The 21965-nt window shown below is 40.6% G+C and overlaps 1 protein-coding gene across 1 annotated transcript in view; it reads right to left on the minus strand.

The window, feature by feature from the left end:
* Positions 1–4221: 4221 nt before the first annotated feature.
* LOC115079196 (catalase-like) overlaps positions 4222–21965 on the minus strand; it is a 36572-nt gene continuing 18828 nt past the window's right edge. Inside the window, exons 8-13 of the mRNA XM_029582447.1 lie at positions 21614–21766; positions 15494–15632; positions 10212–10342; positions 8671–8778; positions 7473–7559; positions 4222–4866 (exon numbers count right to left, since the gene is read on the minus strand). Coding sequence (XP_029438307.1) covers positions 7473–7559; positions 8671–8778; positions 10212–10342; positions 15494–15632; positions 21614–21766 — 618 coding nt within the window. The 3' untranslated portion in view covers positions 4222–4866. The remainder of the gene's footprint in view (positions 4867–7472; positions 7560–8670; positions 8779–10211; positions 10343–15493; positions 15633–21613; positions 21767–21965) is intronic.

A 21965-nucleotide genomic window follows, 5' to 3' on the forward strand; every position in this document is an offset into this window, starting at 1 on the left:
TGCTGTCCTGTAATCTACTTGTTTTTCTTTAGTAATGTTTTCACAGTTTTTCCCACTAACAGGTCTGTAGTTGCCCTCTCCTCTTTGTTCCTACTTTTAATAATACTACTTATCATTTTTGTAATGCTAGTGGATGTATGCAGTGCAGTGCTAATGGTGTTAAGTATTCAGATACAATAAGTCCCTGCCCCAATCTAAGTCTGTATCTGGCAGGCAGTGGGAGGTACATTGATTTGCCCAAGGTCATACAAAGTGTCAGTGGGATTTGAGCCTTGGCTTCTCTGTTTCTCAGCCGATTGCTCTAACCACGTACGTGGCCACTTTACTCCTTTTGTGTAGTAGGACTGCATCTGCAATCTGACAATTCCTTAGAACCATCTTCAAGGACAAGTTGAAGAGAGCTTCAAGGGGCATTCTTGTACTTATTTAGTATCTGGGGTGTACACTATTGGATCCCATGGTCTTATTCACTCATTTGCCTCCTCTTCTTTAATTTGCATTCTTCTTTTTGCATTTATCAATGCCATTACCCATCTTAGATCCATGGCCTTCCCCTTGATGGTCTGGCCTTGGTCTGACCCAGAATGGTGGTTCTTATGTAAGAACTTATTTAAGATTTTATTTATTTTCCACTTTTTGCACTTTTTCAGTGCTTCAAAGTGGATTACATTCAGGTACTGTAGGTATCTCCCTATCCCCAGAGGGCTCAAGTTTGTACCTGAGGCAATGGAGGTTAAAGTGACTTGCCCAAGGTCACAAGGAGCGACAGCAGGACTCATACCCTGGTCTCCAGGTTCATAGCCCATGGCACTAACTACTAGGCTATGATATGTGGCTTTTTCCTTTCCTTATCTTCAAAAAAATCCTTCTCCCTTTATTGTCCTTATTCCTTCTTTGGTTTTTCACTTTTCCCTCACACATCTAAAGGTTTTAACTTTCTCGTTTATTAACTGGGGCAGTTTTTTTCTTCCTTTAGGCCTTTGCTCTCGTAACCACTTTCCTGGCCTCCTGTTTCTCCTGATAACTCTGCTGGTCCTTCTCCACCTGTGTTTTTTGTATAGTTTAATGCTAACCTCTTTACTCTTACCATTTCCATTATTTCCGAGAAAACTAAACTGGTATTTTTCACTTTTTTATCTTGGTTAAATCGCAACAAATTTCTCTTTGTCTCTCTTCCCCCCTCCCCCCCCCCCCCCCCCCCCCACTATAACAAACTTACAAGCACATAGTTTAAAATACAATCAACTTCACTTTATAGGACAAAAGAAAAGCAGTAAGCATTCTTTTCTTATAAATGTCATTTTTAACAAGTGTATGATTTTGTTTTTATTTTGAAATATAGCATAGTAGTAGTCATGAAAATTCAATCACAGAAAACAGAATATGCAATAGTTTTTAATTAGCATATTGTAATCAGAATTAATTTTTGATGCCCACATTAATTTCTAACTCTATTGTTCTTTCTGTATCTCATTCCCTTCTGATGCTGTTAGACCAGAGCAAACTGAAAACAATATCAGGTTTTCTCTCTTTTTATGCTTTCCACTCTATGGAATGTTGGCAGGAACTGTGTAAAAGATGTCCATATCGGTCTGTCTGAGGGCAAAATATAACGCTCCAAAGGAGGAACCGAAAGTCGCCAGATCTGGCTCATCAGAAGAAAATGAGAGTATCTCAGACAAGTTCAAAATCTTTTCAGAGAATGAACCTTTACAACAAATCCTCATTGCTTTCTACATGAGGGTGTTAGAGGCTATGAAAGTTGGTGATCACTCCATTCCAAAAGCCCCCTTTACCCTGCCCCAATTCCAAGCAACTTGGTGCAGAACAAAACAGGCAAAATAAGACAGGAAATAAATGAAGCAGCCATACTGCCCACACACACATGGATTTGGATTTTGGCAAGTTACAATTCAGGTACAGCAGGGCCCTGCCTCAGAGAGGGCTTATATTCTAATGCCCCTGGTAATGGAGGGAAAAGTGACACTGACACCTACACCTCCCCAGACACATGCCATTCATCCGGGGATGGATTCCAGTGATGTGTCCCCATTCCAAAATCCCCTCCTCTCAGGGCATCCACCTTCTCTCCAAGTCATGGCTGGCGCCTCCTGTAGCCCTTATCTGCTGACAGGCCCCAGGGTGCCCCATTGCCTGATCTGAAGGAGGGTGTGGAGCAGCAGGGCACTGCTGTGGAACCCATGCTGCTAGAGGAGACAAGCGGATGAAAACATGGCAGCAACTGTGACGCTCTGGCACCTATGAAAATGTGATGCCTACATTATTCCTAAACCTGTCCTGCCTGCACCACCACTCCCTCACACAATCACCTCCATATTGCAATCATTTTTATTATAATCACTGAAAGTTTGTATGCTAATGAAGAAGCATCGCTAATAATGAACAATTAAGCACAGAAATTACATGATATATCTAAGATCTTCCCTTCCCAGGGCAATCTCTCAGCAGCATTCAGATTTTTCTTTTGAGGAAAGGCCCTTAGACTCAACTGGTAAAATTAAAAGGGGAAAAAAGTGGGAAAAGCATCCAGAGGCCTCACTTTGTAAATGCTTTCCTAGCCAAGCCAGTCTTCAACTTGGTATCAAATTGTGTGAGGGAAGGAGAGAATTGTAGGATGACCCCGTCCCATGTTCAGCAGAGGCTGGGACACAGAAAGAGTTTTACATTTTCTCTGTCCCCATACCTTGTGAGATTTGGGGTGGGGAGAATTGGTTTTGGATGGAGTTGCTTTCCAATATTCCTAAAGCACTAACTGCCAGCATGGATCCACATTTAGTGGTGAATTTTAAAAGCCCTGCCCACACCAAAGCTGGGGCATACACGCAGAAGATTGGCTGGTGCGTGCCGCGTGGATTTTAAAAGGCGCCCTCCTATCTGCCTATCACTTTGTATGTGCACAAAAATTTTTTCACAAAAAAGGGGCAGGACATGAGCATTACAGGATTTATGAATGAAACCAACGCGTAAATACTTTTGCGCATAAGCACACGCCGGGGTCCCCTACCACGTAACTTTACTTCTGCTATGGATGGCGCGTAAGTCCTACAAAAACTAGGCTAGTCAGCGGGGTATTGTAGGGTTGGGGTTACAGGGTAAAAGGGAGGCTAACTAGGGGGTTTAGGAAGTCCTATTCTTTACTTGGGTGAACTGGGAACGAACTGGGGAAACTGGTAATTGTGTCTGCATGCACTTCTACTAAAATCTCTCCACTTATGCGGTAGAGGCAGCATTTGCACGCACTTGTGCGCATCCATATAAAATTGTGTGCACATGTACATGCGTTCAGCCTCTCTTACACCATGCACGCGTATATGCGTATGTTATAATATATAACCGGCATATGCGTGCAGCTGTTACTGTCCCTATGCTGAAAACAGTCTGAGAAAGTAACCTCTGTTCTGACCAAGTTAAAGACCAGTTATTAAGCAGTCAAGATTCCTCCATCCAATATCAGAATCCACTTGGAAAATTAAGTGACATAAATGAAATGCCAATTTGTTAGAGATTGAACAGTATATAACATAAGAACCCCATTATTTCCTTGTTAAAATCATTGTTGGAAAGCATTCCTAAAGCCATGGATCTGCCTGCTTTCCCCACTCGTTATTGGTACAATTCCCAAATACAAATGAAGTATTTTAAATATTGTAATATGATCATGCACATAAGAGATCAGATGTACTAAGCATTTTTCACATAGACATACAGTCGGAAAAAGTCCCTTAGCATGTCTGGCCCAAGATGTCATAAGATTACCATCGCACATATTGATGGCAATTTCAAAGCCATTTGCATAGGTTCCTAGGTATTTACCTGTGTAAAATTGCCTGACTGAAAATTGCGGTTAAAATTATGTGGGTCTGCCACAGCACATAAGTGGTATGGGTGTGTTAAAGTCAAGGAGAAAAATAGCACATGTATATGGGATATCCCTACATATGCTATTTTTCTCCTGTTCAGTTACCCACACAAATAGCAGGTGCAAAGTATATGGATGCTTTTAACATGATGATTTTGCGCCCACGCATTTTCAAAGAGAAAAGGTTGTTTCACTTAAAAATAGCCTATCTACCTTGCAAACAACATGGGCTATTGAAGATTGTCCCCATTAGTTATGGATTAGTACATTTGCCTATTTTCTTATACTAATAGATTTATAAATGTATAGACTTAGTAACTTACTTTTATTAGGTCTCAGACTGAGATTCAGATAATTTTATTAGCATGACAATTTTACGTGTTGCCAAAGTAATAATCATACAGGTGAATTTTCAAAGGAGTTATGTATGTAAATGTAACATACTATTGTAGCAATTTTCAAAAGTCATTTATCTCTAAGTGCATTTAACATGGGTAAAAGCAATTGACAATTGAATGGCACATGTAACAATTTTCAAAAGCCCACTTACACAGGTAAAGCCCACTTACACAGGTAAAGTGCATAAATGCTTTTGAAAATCAGGCCCATTGTGATTAAAATAAAAGGGTAGGAAAAGAAGGGAAAAAGGTCTAGCTTTCTTTCCACACATAGTTTTAAGTGATACTGAGTAGCAATAAGTAATCATAATGGCTCATTTCATACTTTGCTGACTCTGATTTTCTGAATGACTACAAGGCACAAGGTAAAACCATTGCATAGCATTGGTGTGAAATGTCATTTGAGTAGGGAACATCTTTAGTGTACAAAGACTGAACATTTGATTTGTCATACTGCACGCTAACATTAACCACATCTATTAATGGAGACTGCACAATCTTCATTGTAATGATGACAAATTTCTGCACAGACTTGTCTTCCACAGATTGCCAAAATGATATGTGTAATTTGTATAGTTTTAGTGCATCCTAAAATATAAGCACAATTGGACACATTCAGTGTGCACACTCATCATATGCAAATGGACAAAATTTAACAAACAGAAGTTTGAACCCCCAGGGTAGAAGGAAAATTCAGGAGGGAAAAGAACTACAACTCCCATCTGGCATTTAATAATTGTAGCCGAAGTAAGGGGCTCTGGGGGTGGAATTCCCGAGGAGAGGGATGACCAGAAACTCTCAATAGGCAAAAGAAATCAGAGGATAAAAGGCTTGTTGTCAGGGGGGAACGACAGGCACAAGGGAGATAAAGGACCCCAGCATGTGAGCAATAAAAACCCTACTTAAGTCCTGCGTGATTTTTTTTCTCTTACTGTTGCAAACTTTGGGCCTAACTCACTAAGGCTTTTCTCCCATTCTGTCTATGGGGGGAAATGTTCAGCGAGTTAGGACTTTTAGTTGCAAAAAGGGAAAAACTGCTTGTTAAATCCTGAATGTGTTTGACTAGGAGGGGGATTAATGGAAGACCTTCAGTTTTTTGGGTTTTTTTAATGTTCATTTTATTACTGTGAAACTGTGACTATTAAAGGGATAGGGAACCTGTTTATGCCCATGAGCTTTCTTTGTCTGTGATCTTGCAAAGAAAAGGACTCAACAGCTTGCAATAGTGGTATTTTCATAAGAAACAGCGGAAGACGTGGCTATGATTGGAACCTTCGTAATGGACAATCACAATAATCTATAGACTAATGGCAAGCCTACGTTTATGGGTATGAATATCCTTGTAGGGCCACTTGCTGTTATTATAGATAGAGAGATGATTGTGGTGGTGAAGTAAAGCACTGACAGACCAATTCATTATCGGGGTGCGTTAATCGGGAGCTCATGATTCAGTGCCCATGCCTTTAACACGCGGCGATCCACCTCTCTCGGGCATCCGATTTAATATTTAAATGGGCTGCAATGGTAGAAAGGAGGCACTAGGGAACATTTTGCATCCCTAATGCCTCCTTGGCACCCAGGAGAAGAAGCTGTCGGTGGGTTAGGAAAACAGATGCTCAAGTTTACAAGCATTTCTTTCCCTAACCTGTGCACAGCCATGGGTTAGGAAAATGGATGCTTGTTAATCGAGCATCCATTTTCCTAACCTGACCGCTGGTGGCACTTTTTTGTTAAGTCGGAGGAACTACAGAAAAGCAATATTTTCTGTAAACTTATGGGGCTGCTCAAGAATTAACACTTGCTCCGGGGCAGGCATGAATTTTTGAGAGTAAAAATGTACAGGTTGGGTGCACATTTTATTTGCATCGGAGGGTAATAGCCTCATCAACATGAATTTACATGTGATGAGCACTATTAGCTTCACGCATGTTTGAACGTGCTAATCCCCTTATTTCATGAAGGGTTTTGGATGCATATCCAAAGTGTGCAACTAAGCACCGGTAAAGTTGTGAATTCAGCCGAGAGCACTGTATTGCATCTGCCTATGAATAAGTAGATTTGTCAGACAATGGTAGTTTTGCCAGAAACGTCACATGGGTTCAAAAAATTGACAAAAAAAACCTCCCCAATGGCCACTGGCTGTCAGAATGCTGGCTATTAGGAACACAACAGCACATTCCTGCTTGGCAAATAGAAAGCATTGTAGAGCTGCTCAAAATCCCCATGCAGGCTTGGACTACTGCATGGGACACCAGGAAATTTGCTGATGGACTGGTATAACCAGCAGCACAGGAACACAATGAAATCACTGAACTACAAGTCCCCCCAGTTGCTCCTATTCCTCCATACCCCCCCAGTTGCTCCTATTCCTCCATACTCCCCCTGCTGTCCATGCATTTCCTTACTAAACAGGCTGCATGTTCTGAAGGGAGAACAGATGCCCACTCATATTGTGTCCCGGTGCACTCAGCCCACTAATGCCATCTACCTGCTGCCCGATGCACTGAATGCCACAGCTGAGAGCTGTCATTCCTGGGGAGGAAATGTTAAGTGGAATGAGGCCATGCTGCACAGGAAACACTCACTGCTGGGGGTGGAGAGGGAGAGTGGAGGACAATTGTGGGGAGGTTCCAATAAATAATGATGGGGCAGAGAAAGTTTAAAGGAGTTGAGAGAGGAAGGAAGGGGAACACTCGAGTGACTGTGCAAACTGCTGAAAAGAGAAAGATGGAAAGAATGGGCTGGCAGAGTTAAGTTTCCCAATTTGAGAAAGTTGATACAGTTCCCCAAACATAACTGTCCTTGGTGCTTAGCTAACCATGCAACCTTTTTGCAGATTTTCAGGTTTTCATGTGTAATTCTGAACTTGCATGCAGCTATAGTGTTTTCTGCATTATCTACCCACTTCTGGCAGCCCATGTGCCTTCACAGAGGAGCATCATATGCACAGGAGCTTCCTATGTATTCTCTGCCACGGCTTTCAGCAGCAGTATTAGCATAAAATAGTTAAATCAGAAATTTTCAAAGCGATTTATGCAGGTAAAAAGCATTTTGCTTGCATAACTTGCCTGACAGAAAATTGCCTTCAATGTAGCTAAAGGTTTGTAAGTTTTTCAGTGAATGTTTTTAATGCCATGCACAGCATTAAAAGCAACTTGTTTTCATCATAAGAATAGATGAGTGACATCATTTACCTATGACCCCTTCTTAGCATTGAGTTGGGTCAGCAGTGCCTGGACACGAGCTCCATAATCAGGATGAACATCAGTGAAGTTCTTCACCTGAAAAAGCAAGAAAATATATCATAGTGTACTAGATACCTTTTCACTGGGGGCATTGTTCAAAACATTATGGGTATTTGCCAAAATCATGGGTACTTGCGCCCATAAACTTTGCACCATCTTTACTTTCCCTTTCAGAACTGCCTAAGGAAAGTAGATTTGCACCTGCTTTTTCTAGGAATACTTTTTTCCTGCCCAGCAATACACCTAGTATTGAAAATACAAAACTATTGTACATTGTAGCATTCCAAGCCTTTACTCCACTCAGGAACGCCTCTGCTCAGTGTGAATAAAAAAAATACCTGTTTTATGCAATAATGCATGCAGTTTTACTCACAGAGTAATAAATATTTATTCACATACATAGCTTTTGAAAATTGCCCTCTTACTGTAACATCCTTCTTGTGTTCTTATTAATTGTGCACAGTGGTAAAGAACCTGGACCTCTATAACTTCCATTAAACAGAGTTCCACTAGTTTCCCAAACATGATACCACTATGGATGTATTGCACAGAGATTTCTACTTGGAGTAAAGGAAATCTTCCTAAAACAGAGCTTATAGCTACATAAATTATGAATGGCAAATACAGGAATCTGTAGTTTCAAGAGCAGTCCTGAATGTTCTGCTGCTGCCGAGGCATTGTGCCTATTTCCTATTGATGTATATGTGTGTGTGTGTGTGTGTGTGTAAACTTGTGTGACAGCCAGATATCATGAATTTCATTTGCTTTTAATTGTGCTGAAATTAATCTGTGCTATATCTGGAAAAAACCCAGACACTCTGGATTTAATCACCAAAAGGTTCGGTTCTTGATCTTTTTGTTTTAAGTCCTAAAGCAGGGCTTTCCAAACCTGTCTTGGTTACTTCACAGCAATCAGGTTTTCTGGATTCCCAAAATTAATATGCATAAGATATATTGCATGTACTGAATCTTTAATGTATACAAAATTAACCTTATGTATATTCATTGTGAATATTCTGAAAACTCAACTGGTTGTGCTATACCAAGGCAGGTTGGAAAGGCTTCCCTGAGTAGGTTTAAAGTTTCCATAATACTGTAAGTGTCCTGTAGATGGCAGTCATGTGCTGGACAATAAAATGCCACTTACTGCTCTTTTCTGGATGAAGAGCTGAGCATGTTGAAGGCTGTTTGCAATGTTCTGACACAACCTTTGGCGTTCTTCTTCGTTCATCTCTTTAAGGTAGTATTCACGCACCTGAGGATGCAAAAGAAACCAAAACTTACAAGTCCAAACTAATCTAATCAGTTTTTTCCTCAGGTGAGTTTGATCCATTCTCTTCTGCTTGTATTGGTTACCTCTTTTTAAAAAGTGGAATCGGAAAACCACATTCTGCTCTCTTTCTTTCTTTTTAAATCAAGCAGTTTCCTACTGCTCCATTGGGCTTCCAGCTCAGTCAGAACCAGGACTGGAATCTGGCATGAAAAGTTTTCAATGACAACTACCCGGGGACTTTTCCAAACTACTTCAGTCCAGTCCTTACAATAACTGATCTCTGCCAGAGGCCATTAACCAGGGCCTCTTTCAGAAAACTTTGCAAGCATAAGCCCTGAATCCAGCCACTTTCTTCCCCTCAGGGGCTGTGAATGCTGCCTCTGCCGTATCCCCAGGCTCGGCCGACCCAGAGAGAGGAAGACCTTAACCAGAAATTACTGGACTGGTCCAGCATTCATCTGAGCTGACAGATGAATATACGGAAAACTATGTTTACATAGCTGTAGCACAACACAGCCTCCTGAATAAAAATAACTTTGTAAAAATTGTCTTTCTCTGGATTTTCTGGGCTCCTAACTGCCTGTTAGGGAGCTGCTTAGTAGGGATATGCATTAATTGGAAACAAAACTGGAAATTTTAATGATTTTCTCCTTTTGTTTCAGTTTAAAAATGAAACAAAAGAAAAGCTAACAAAATTTCATGTTTAATTTTTAAGAGGCCACTCCGCTGGAAACCTGCCCTTCCTCGATGCCCCCTCCCCCACCACCAGCTTCACCAGATCTTCTTATCCCAAGGCAGAAATGATCCCCAGTCATTCCTGCCTTGTCAGTGTTAATAGCTGTAAATGGCACCAGGTACAGGACTCAACTTGCAGGCACCATTTACAATTGCACTGACAGGGCAGGAGTGACTGGGGAGGCTGGGGTGTGGAATCGAGAGAAAGGGCCTGGAAGAGTCTTGGTGGTGGTAGTGGGTGGGGGGTTGATTTTTAGCAGCGGGGATGACCCAATATTTGTTTTCTTTAGGGTTGGTTTTTTGTTTTGGGGTTGTTTTTTTTAAACATTTTGGAGAATTTTTTTGTTTCAAATAAAAGAAAGAAAGCAAAATGAAACTAAATAACAAAATGAAAAAAAAAATGTATGCACACCCCTACCACTTATCAATAGTATACATCAGTGGTTAGAAGACGATGGGACAGACTGACTTCAGAATACAAAGGTCATGCATCTACTATCTAGAAGGGACTGACAGGCAGCAGATATCATCATACCCTTAACTGAAGGCAGGGGATAACTTGCATGGAGCATGGACTGTTCAGTAACTATACCAGCCACTTATCAGCAAGGTTCTACGCTGTACCTGTACATATGGACTCATTTTAAAGGAATACTGCCAAGATTCTGCAAAGTAGTTACCTGAGTGACGTTATCTTCGTCAGCAGTGTTGTATCGCGCCACATCTCCTGACACTTTGTATCTATGTTCCAGTGCCTGGCGCTGACTCTCGGGGCCACAAAAACTGTTGGGGTAATAATTTGGTGCATTTCCTTTTAAAAACAAATCACATTCCATTTTAGAATTCTTGGGGGAAAAAAAAGAGTAAATCTATAAGACCAAATTCAAGTTGGTGAAGTGTTTTGTTTTTTTCTGCCATTGTTTTCTATATCTTACACCTCTCCCTGCGTAGAAACGACTATTGTTTGATACTTTTTCCATCAGCCATAGCAGCCAAGGTCATCCTTAACTGCAGCAACATTTCTCTGTACCTCAAGAATAAAAAGTAATGGTAACTCACAGAGGGAATTATGGATCACCTCTTAAAAGCAATGCATCTTTAAGCTGTACATGAACATGGAGAGACAGAGGATCTACTATAGTGCAAAAGGGAGTGAATTCCAAAAGTAAAAGAGCACAAAAAACTTGAGCGCTTATTTATTTTATGTATTTATTTATTTAAAACAATTTATAGTCTGCTCTTTCCAAGTAAACTTGTTCAATGCAATAATTTAAAAAACATACAAACAGAAAGGCCTGTGTTGAGCTGAGCATAGGGTATGGCAAAAACCATATCAAGAAATGAAGACTGAGACTGGCAGCACCTTGAAAGCAGTGACATAATCAGAACTGAAATTTTTGGAGGGTCCGAAGGTTAACATGGGTGGGCAGTAGACATACAGATGTAAACCGTTATGTTGGCGAAACCGAATGACGGTATATAAACTCAATAGATAAATAAATAAATGTAGGCCCTACTAGTTGTACTCTTATCGATAAATAATGCCTTAACATGCACCCTACAAAGGATTTCTGAGTAGTCTGCAACAGCCATTCTGCATCATGAGTGACATTTTAAAATGTTTTAATTATAATACTTCAAGCACTTATCAACATTAAAAATGTCTTATTAATCTATATTTATTTTATATGTATTATGGTTTATAAATACACAATATCATGAAAAACATAGACAACACTTAACAGAAACATCAGATACAATCACGTAATAAAACAAATATCAATATATTCTTTTATGAATATTCTTTCAAAAAATTCAGAGAATATCATAACTATAATAAAACAGCAGTAATCATAATATTCATCATAAAAAAAATTGTAACCGGTGTAGAGCAGAACTAGGACGTACAAAAAAATGTTTAAATTCCGGTGTCACCTCAGAGACAGCAAACCAAATTCCCTTCACTACCAAACACTTTGTGAAGTAAGACAAACCCCTGCAAAAAAAAAAATAAATTACCTAGAACCTTACCATAACAGCAGTAACTCTCAGGACTCAAATAACAACAACCTTATCTATGAAAAGGCAGCAAGGCAAACGTTACAACTTAGTGGACAAATGGAACAAACCAGACTGCTACAAATCCCTACAGAGAAAGTACACACCAGCCAAAATACTGCACCTCTGTCACACACGTGCAACACAGACAGACCCTTACCTAATACAGAATAAGGGACTATAAATTAAAACAAACATGCAGACACAACTGAAATGGAAATGGAAAGCCTGCGAAACCAGCCTCAGCCTCTGTGAACACTGGAATACTGAAGAAACAGCAAAATAGGACTAGGGGCCATTCCATGAAGTTAGCAAGTAGCACATTTAAGACTAATCGGAGAAAATTATTTTTCACTCAACGCACAATAAAGCTCTGGAATTTGTTGCCGGAGGATGTGGTTAGTGCAGTTAGTGTAGCTGGGTTCAAAAAAGGTTTGGATAAGTTCTTGGAGGAGAAGTCCATTAACGGCTATTAATCAAGTTTACTTAGGGAATAGCCACTGCTATTAATTGCATCAGTGGCATGGGTTCTTCTTAGTGTTTGGGTAATTGACAGGTTCTTGTGGCCTGGTTTGGCCTCTGTTGGAAACAGGATGCTGGGCTTGATGGACCCTTGGTCTGTCCCAGCATGGCATGTTCTTATGTTCTTAAAATGCAAATATATAAGAAATGCAGGCTCTCTCACATGTACTCTCACACACGCTTTCTCTCAAACAGGATCCCACACTTCCATGCTCTCTCTCACATCACACAGGTTCTCCCCCCCCCCCCCCACCACACACACAACTCTCACTCCCCCTACACACAGACTCTCATTCTCACATGCTCTTACACATGCTCCTATTTCCACAAACACAACACACCCAGGCTCTCACTCTCACATGGTGTCTCCCACATGCAAGCTCTCATTCCCCCTACAGACACACACAGGCTCTCACTCTCACGTGTTCTCTTACACACAGCTTCATATTCCCATACAAACATACAGCTCCTGCTCCCACTTCCATACAGTACACACACATAGGGGCAGATCTTAAAACATACGCACAGGCATAGATTTGTTCGCTTAACCTGGCACTGCCGCACACATGTTATAAAATCCGGGGTCGGCACACGCAAGGGGGTGCACACCGGGCCCAAGGGGAGCCCCGATGGCTTTCCCCGTTCCCTTCAAGGCCGCTCAGAAATTGGAGCGGCCTTGAAGGGAACTTTTTTTCCGGGGGGGGCCCCCCCCCCCCGGCTTTCCCTCCCTTCCCCTATCTAACCCACACCCCATCCCTAACTAAACCCTCCCCCCTACCTTTGTCGAAAAAGTTACGTGCGCCGGCTGACCATTCCCCAGCCCAGGAGCTGCTTCGGAGGCCTCGGCCACGCCCCTGGAACGCCCCCAGGCCAGCGCCGCCCCAATACGCCCCCCAAGCGAAGCCCTGGGACTTACGCGCATCCCGGGGCTTTGCGCGCGCCGGTCGTCTATGTAACATAGGCATGCTGGCAAGCAGGGCTTTTAAAATTTACCCCATAGGCTCTCACTCTCACATGCAGGCTACCACTCTCACACACACACACAGGCTCACACTCCCACACATTGCCTCACAGACTCACAGGTTCTCACTTCCACACTTCTCTCTCTCTCTCATACACCCCTAGGTAGGCTCCCGTTCACATTCCCCTCACCAATAGGCCGATACAGTACAGTATGCTCCGGCAGAGCGCACTGTTAACCCACATTTGGACGCGCGTTTTCGACGTACTAGCTCTACCCCTTATTCAGTAAGGGGTAATAGTGCGTCAAAAACGTGCGTCCAACCCCCCGGAAACTAATAGCGCCCGCAACATGCAAATGCACGTTGATGGCCCTATTAGTTATTCCCGCGCAATTCAGTAAGTAAAATGTGCAGCCAAGCCGCACATTTTACTTTCAGAAATTAGCGCCTACCCAAAGATAGGCGCTAATTTCTCCTGGCACCGGGAAAGTGCACAGAAAAGCTTTTCTGTGCACCCTCCGACTTAATATCATGGCGATATTAAGTCGGAGGTCCCAAAAGTTAAAAATAATTAAAAAAAAAAATAAATTTAAAATCGGTCCGTGGCTCGTGGGTTGAAAACCAGATGCTCAATTTTGCTGGTTTCTGAACCCGTGGCTGTCAGCGGGTTTGAGAGCAGACGCCGGCAAAATTGAGCGTCGGCTGTCAAACTCACTCACAGTCACCGCTCCTGTCAAAAAAAGAGACACTAGGCATGCTCTAGTGTCCCTAGCGCCTCTTTTTACCGTGGGCTCTAATTTGAAATTTTTTATTTTTTATTTTTTTACTGATTCACGCATACAGGAGAGCGGGCGCTCACCCGCACTCCCGTGACTTTTACTATATTGACCTGCAAGAAGGCTCCCATTCACCCACAGATTCCCAGGCAGACTCCCATTCAAAAAAAAAAAACCACACACACACACACACACACACACACAGGCTACCATTCACATACACAAACACAGGCAAACGCCCCATGGGAGCAAAAGAGGGAGCGTGTTTTGCTGCTATTCCTCGTGTGACTGTGCAATGCATGAGATCAGCATAGAGCACTTACTGGTCACGTGCGTTTGAATGGCATAGGGCCAGAGCATGCAGAGGAAGAGGAGAATGGGCGCCTTCCGGTGATTTTTTTTCTTCGACAGTCAGCCTCCCGCTCCTGCTCCTCTTCTCAGCCGCCTGTGGGATGGGGTCCACTGACGGCCTCCCGGACCTCTTCTTCTTCTCGGCCACCACTCCCCTGGATGTGCATACCAGGTGTCCACTGTGGCCCTGTGACAGAGCTTCTCTTCTTGGGCTGTTGGACAACGCAGATTGGGCAGGCCTGAGCACAAAGTGGGTGAGCCATGGCCCACCTAGGCCCACCCATGCCTACGCCACTGCTTGAAAGGTAGAAGCAGTTTGATTTAATGCAGACGAGGATGGGCCCTATAGAGGTGCATTCAGAAGGAGTTAAGAATGTGCAAAACCGGATGATATTTAGGAAGATGGGGAGGTGGGTTAGATGGGACGGGCTGAGTTGTAGCTGGAAAAGCAAGAAGCTGAACATTTTAAAATACGGAAGTGTCTGTTCTTTGTGATTTGCAGTTGATTGGCAGCTCTGTGCTCACCACTGTTCTCCTAGGTAGGATAATTTTGAAAAGCATTTCCCTGTGCTTACTTTTCACTGGGAAAACTACCCATAACTGTACTAGGTGTAAATATGTATACGTTGTTTTTCTGGGGTAGTTTTCAAAGCGAATGCACATGCCTACTTTTGCTTTGAAAATTAGTTTAAAGTCTACTGGTAAAGATTATATGCAAACTGGGGACCTTTCACATGGAAGTGCCACTGAGCCGATTCCAGACTCACATTTTATTCAGGCTCTTTTTCTTCTGTGCTCTCTCAATGGGCTCGCTTTGAGTTCTTGCCAGTTTTGATCTTTGCTTTGTTGGCTTTCTCTCTCTCTCTGTTTTTTCTCTCTGCTAATCTTCACTCTCTACTATTTTCTGTTAGTTCCTTCTTGTCCGTTTTACTCACTCACTCACTCACTTCATTTGTCTGAGTTGTTACTCCACCTACATCTGTGGTAACTTCTTGCAATTATACTTTTTGTCCATTTCCATCTTCCACTTCACAAAATACCTGTCTTACCCACCTTTATTCTGTAACATTTCCTGGCTATACCAATTAACATTTCACCAATCAATTTTTCATTTGTTTTATTTTCATCACTGTGACAATCTAAGTTTTTACAACATATACTAAAAGTCTGCAGGAAATAAAAACAAATGACATATAGAAATTGTATGTAGAAATGATAATTTCTATATATAATTTACTGTATGCTACTGACCATGCTTTACAATCTGATATTTAATAGACCTTTAAGGATTACCTTGATTGTCAAACAAGCACATAGCTCCATCTCTTTGATAGTTAGCTACATGCGTTTTCTGAGGCCAGTTTATAGGTAACTGCTGATAATTGGTCCCTAGACGGTATCTTAGTGCATCTGAATACGCAAAGAGACGACCCTGAAATAAATTAGATTAATATGGTTATATAGAGCCCAACTTTCAAACCTATCCATGGTACAGCATTTCAATGCGTAAGTGGTCTTGCAGAGACGAATGCCAGAATGTTATAAACTGTGTGGTAGGCACAGTTTATAAAATACTATGTATTTCTGCTTTGAAAGTATGTTTCAGTAAGGACATCTATTTCCAATGCAAGAAAATGCATAGAGGTCAATATTCAGAGCCACTTAGTCAAATCCTGATTTAGCTAGCTAAATGTTGCTATCTGAATATTTGGCCACATTCAGTGGCCGCCACTTATCCAGCTATCTATTCTGCTAAGCAGTTAGCCAGATAAGTGAGGGATGAGATGGGGGCATACCAGGGCAGAACTACCTATCTGACTGATTTACAGGGACAGTAACTTTTAAACAGCTGTGCTGGGGCACATGTGCATGTGTTTGCTGGCTTCCACTCAGCGATGCAGTCGTATATGTGTGCGTGTTATAAAATAGGATGAACATGATCAAATATGCGCACAATTTTAATTGGTCGTGCGCCTATGCTTGCAAATGCCATTTCTGCCACATAATTTGGGGGATTTAAAAAGACACGCTGACACAATTACCAGTTTTCCCAGTTTGCTCCCAGTTCGCTTAGATAAGGGATAAGACTTCCAAATCCCTCTAGTTTAATAGCCTCCCTTTTCTCCAGCCTTTAAAACCCTGCTTATCTGTGTATTTTCTTTTGTTTTATGACTTACCCGCCATCCATAGCAGAAGTAAAGTTACGCAGCAGGGTACTCCAGCGCATGCTTGTGCGCGTAAGTATTTGCACACTGGTTTCAATGTGAAATCCAGGAACTCCCATGCTCCATTCCTTTTTTGGGAAATTTTTTTGTGCATGCAGCAGGAGATACACGAATACATGGGTGTCTTTTAAAATACCGTCAGTACGTGCCAGCCCCACATATTCGCATATCTCCCAGTTTTGGCATGCTGTTGTATATGTACGTGTTTTCAGAAGTTTGTATATTTTGAGTAGTTGGTCCGTAATTTTTAAGATAATTTTGATTTGAGTTATTTATCCTTTCTCTACCCATTTTATAAACATAGCATATATATTTTATGTATGAAATAGTTGTGACATTGCACAAATAAACACTCAGAATTAAACACAGAGGCAGGTATCTTATAAAGTTTACACACATACCATTTTGAAAATACTTGCATGTGTACTTGGAATCACCAGTTTGCCAATATCTCTGCCCGTTTATTTAAAACTTTTTATAAACCGCTCGTGATGGAACATTCTTTCTAAGCAATTTACAATTTGGGGTAAATTATAAGAGTTCAGTGCACGCGAAAGCCAGGAGATGCACGAGTCTCTCAGACCAGCACGTGCTGTGGGAATTTTTAAAAACGTGCAAGAACACGTATCTCCTGGTATGCGCTTAAAATATTTTTGGGGAAAAGGGTGGGGTCTGGGCATGGCTGGATGTGGGCATAGGTATTCCTGGATTTTAGCCTTAAAACAGTGCACAACTATTCACATGCACAGGCGCAAACTGGGGTCCCTATCCACGTGTCTTTACTTCTGCTATAATGGCATGTAACGAGTATAATAAGAAAAACTAGGTTAGTTAACGAGGATTGAAGGGAGGCAGGTTAATTAGGGGGTTAGGAAGTCCTGGCCTTTACCTGGGCAAACTGGGAACAGACTGGGGAAACTGGTAATTGCATCGACCCGCATATGTAATAAAATCTCTCCACTTATGTAGTAGAGCCAGCATTTGCATGCACGCGCCCATATAAAATTGTGCATTCCTGTACCTGCGTACTGCCGATTTTTATACCATGTGCACATATACATGCATATGTTATAAAATGGCCGCATCCATTCGTGCGAGCCAGCAAACACGCTTACATATACGCCTGTGTGGCTGTTTGAAAGTTACCATTTTATTTGTGTGCATAATAAATATAACATATGTCTGGCAAACACAAAAAATAAAATTCAACTAAAATAAACTGTATTATCAGCATACTAAAATAATTACTTAAAATAATCAAAAATCATTTGAAAGAATAAAGCTTTTAGCTTTTAATGAAAAAGCTTGTAATCTTCAATTTCATGTAACTTCCATGAAAATGCATTTCTTAAAATTGTTGCTGCTGCTACTACAGAGTCAAGGGCAGGTCGACTGAAGAGAGAGCCAACAAACTTTATTCAGCAGAAGGCAAAGAGCAAGAAGGAATACTTTCTATTGAGGCAGTTCCTCTTCTGTTTTCTGATAAAATAAAGCATTTAGGAGTTACAATTGATTCATCCTTGTCTTTAAAACCTCATTTAAGCTCTGTAATTGGAGCAGAATGGTGCATTCCCTAAGGTATTTTATTTCCAGAGGATTTCCACTTTATTTCCAGGCCTTTGTTTTGACTACAGTCAATTACTGCAATTTGCTTCATGAGGGACTACCAAAATATTATCTTAGAGCCTTTACAAATATTTCAAAATACTGCCGCCCAACGTATTGTTGCTTGCTTAGTTCATAATATTTTGGTAGTCCCACATGAAGCAAACTGCAGTAATTGACTGTAGTCAAAACAAAGGCCTGAAAATAAAGTGGAAATCCTCTGGAAATAAAATACCTTAGGGAATGCACCATTCTGAACTTGAAAAAACCTGCTTTAATTACAGTGCTTAATTGAGGTTTTAAAGACAAGGATGAGTCAATTATAACTCCTAAATCCCTTATTTTATCAGAAAACATAAGAGGAACTTCCTCAATAGAGACACAACAATTGATGTAGAATAAATACATAAGAACATAAGATGTGCCATACTGGGTCAGACCAAGGGTCCATCAAGCCCAGCATCTTGTGTCTAACAGCGGCCAATCCAAGTCACAAGTACCTGGCAAGTACCCAAACATTAAATAGACCCCCCCCCCCCCCCAAGCTACTGTTACTTAATGATTAAGAGCAATTTATGGACTTCTTTTCTAGAAACATATCCAAACCTTTTTTAAACTCAGTTACACTAACTGCCATAGCCACACTCTGGCAATTAATTCTAGAGCTTAACTATGTGTTAAGTGAAAAATAATTGTCTCCAATTTCTTTTAAATAAGCCACTTGCCAATTACTAGGAGAGCCCCCTACTCTTTCTATTATCTGAGAGAATAAATAACCAATTTACATTAACCTGTTCAAGTCCATTCATGATTTTATAGACCTCTATCATATTCCTCCTCAGCCATCTCTTCTCTAAGCTGAACAGCCCTAACTTCTTTAGCCTTACCTCATAGGGTAGTCATTCCATGCCCTTTATCATTTTGGTAGCCCTTCTCTGCACTTTCTCTAGTGCAACTATATCTTTTTTGAGATGGGGTGACCAGAACTGCACACAATATTCAAGGTGTGGTTTCACCATGGAGCGATACAGAGGCATTATGACATCCACCATTTTATTTGCCATTCTCTTCCTAATAATTCCTAACATTCTGTTTGTTTTTTTGACTTCCCGGCACACTGAGCCAGCGATTTCAGTGTATTATCCACTATGATGCCTAGATCGCTTTCCTTGGTGGTAACTTCTAAGATAGAACCTAAAATTCTGTAGCTCAGCAAGGGTTATTTTTCCCTATATGCATAACTTTGTACTTGTCCACATTAAATTTCACCTGCCATTTGAATGCTCAATCTTCCAATCTCGCAAGGTCCTCCTGCAATTTATCACAATCTGACTGAGATTTAACTACTCTGCATAATTTGTGTCATCTGTAAATTTGATCACCTCAATTGTCGTACCCCTTTCCAGATCATTTATAAATATATTAAAAGGTACCAGTCCAAGTACAGATCCCTGAGGCACTCCACTGTTTACCTTTTCCATTGTGAAAACTGACCATTTAATCCTACTCTGTTTCCTGTCTTTTAACCAGTTTGCAATCCACAAAAGGCCATTGCCTCCTATCCTATAACTTTTTTTTTTCTTAGAAGCTTCTCATGAGGGACTTTGTTGAACACCTTCTGAAAATCCAAATACCCCACATCTACCAGTTCACCTTTGTTGACATGTTTATTCACTCCTTCAAAATATGTAGGAGATTTGTGAGGCAAGACTTCCCTTGGGCAAATCCATGCTGGTTATGCCCCATTAAACCATGTCTGTCTAAATGTTTTGTGAATTTATTCTTTATAAAAGTTTCCATGAATTTTCCTGGTACTGAAGGCAGGCTCACAGGTCTAATCCGGATCACTCCTGGAGCCCTTTTTAAATATCGGGGTTACATTGGCCACCTTCCAGTCTTCAGGTACAAAAGATGATTTTAATGATAGGTTACAAATTAATTGAAATAGGTCTGAAATTTCATATTTTAGTTCTTTCAGAACCCTGGGGTTTATACTATCCAGCCCAGGTGATTTACTACTCTTCAATTTATCAATCTGGCCTTCTACATCTTCCAGGTTCACTATGATTGTGTTCAGTTCATCTGAATAATCATCCTTGAAAACTGTCTCCAGAACAGGTATCTCCCCAACATCCTATTCAGTAAACACCAAAGCTAAGAATTTGTTTAGCCATTCTGCGATGGCTTTATCTTCTCTAAGTGCCTTTTTAACCCCTTGATCATCTAAAGGTCCATCCAACTCCCTTGCAGGCTTTCTGCTTCTGATATATTTTTAAAAGTTTTTATTATGAGTTTTTGCCTCTATGGCCAAATTCTTTTCAAATTTGTTCTTTATTTAAGTGTTTTTATATACCGATAACCATATTCACATCGTATCAGTTTACATAGAATGTAAAATAATGATAGAGAAAATACATTGAACAATTTGGTTACTTGGCAAACAGAGAAAGGTGAATATGTTGATATAAGTTTATATATATTAGGTACTATATACAATGTTTGGATAAAAATTTGATAAGGCATGTTTAGAGTGTGGTATATATCATTGAAACTATAGAAAAGTGCATAACATTATATGCAGAGCGAACATAATTGTGGATATAGGCATATATATATTCTTAGCCTGTCAGATCAATATCTTATCAATATATATCTTTTCTTAGCCTGTCTTATCAATGTCTTACATTTAATTTGCCAACGTTTATGCTTTATCCTATTTTCTTCTGATGGATCCTTCTTCCAGTTTTTAATGAAGATCTTTTGGCTAAAATAGCCTTTTTCATCTTGCTTTTTAACCAATCTTTGGCCTTCCTTCCACCTTTCTTAATTCAAGGAATACATCTCGGCTGTGCTTCTAAGGTGGTATTTTTAACAATGTCCACGCTTTTTACATACTCAACCTTTGTAGCTGCACCTTTCAGTTTTTTTTTAAACTATTTTTCTAATTTTATCAAAGTTTTCCTTTTGCAAGTTTAGTGCTAGAGTCATGGATTTACTTACTTATCCCCCTTCCAGTCATTAATTCAAATTTGATCATATTATGATCACTATTGCCAAGCGGCCCCACCACCGTTACCTCTCTCACCAAGTCCTGCGCTCCACTGAGAATTAGATCTAAAATTGCTCCCTCTCTCATCGGTTCCTGAACCAATTGCTTCATAAAGCTATCATTTATTCCATCCAGGAACATTCTCTTTCTAGTGTGTCCCAATGATACATATTATCTTATTATAGCTAGAAGAAAATATAACCACTTTTTACCTATAATTACCCTCTCTGAATATTTCTATAGGAATATGACAGACAGGAAATGGGGGGGAGGGTAGACTAATGCCTGGCCAATTTTTATAAACTGATCATTTAGGGTTGCAAGGGCAAATACAGGAACCTCCAGCATAAGTAGACAAGACTGGCACAATGTGCGGGATATTCAGACCCATGCACACAACAAAATGAGAGGAGGAAGTCCTGTCTGTAAGGGGTCTCAAGTCTCTTGCTCCCCAAAAGATTGAGGCATTGATACAAGCATTTGAAAATAGCTTAATTTATATTTTATGTTAGGATCCTACAAAAATCCACTTACCTGCAGCATTTTATCAGGGCTTGCTTCAATGCCTGGGGGCATATTTTTAGGTTCAAAGGCCAACTGTTCCACTTCCGCAAAATAATTAATAGGATTTCTGTTTAGGACCAGTTTACCAACAGGGATGAGAGGATAATCCTTTTCACTCCAAATCTAAAATATGTAGAGCACACGTTATATTCATATAACATGCAAGAGAAATATATGAAATTGTAGTATATTTGTATCATGCACATAGATAAACATATTTCATCAAGTATGAACCTTTGGTGCCTGATAACTGATTTATCTATTTCAAATTAACATATTGCCTTATAGAACCTTTGAAAGTCCAAATGGGTTAAAATAAACT

This window comes from Rhinatrema bivittatum, chromosome 17 (genome assembly GCF_901001135.1).
Source record: "Rhinatrema bivittatum chromosome 17, aRhiBiv1.1, whole genome shotgun sequence".
NCBI classification, from domain to species: Eukaryota; Metazoa; Chordata; class Amphibia; order Gymnophiona; family Rhinatrematidae; genus Rhinatrema; species Rhinatrema bivittatum.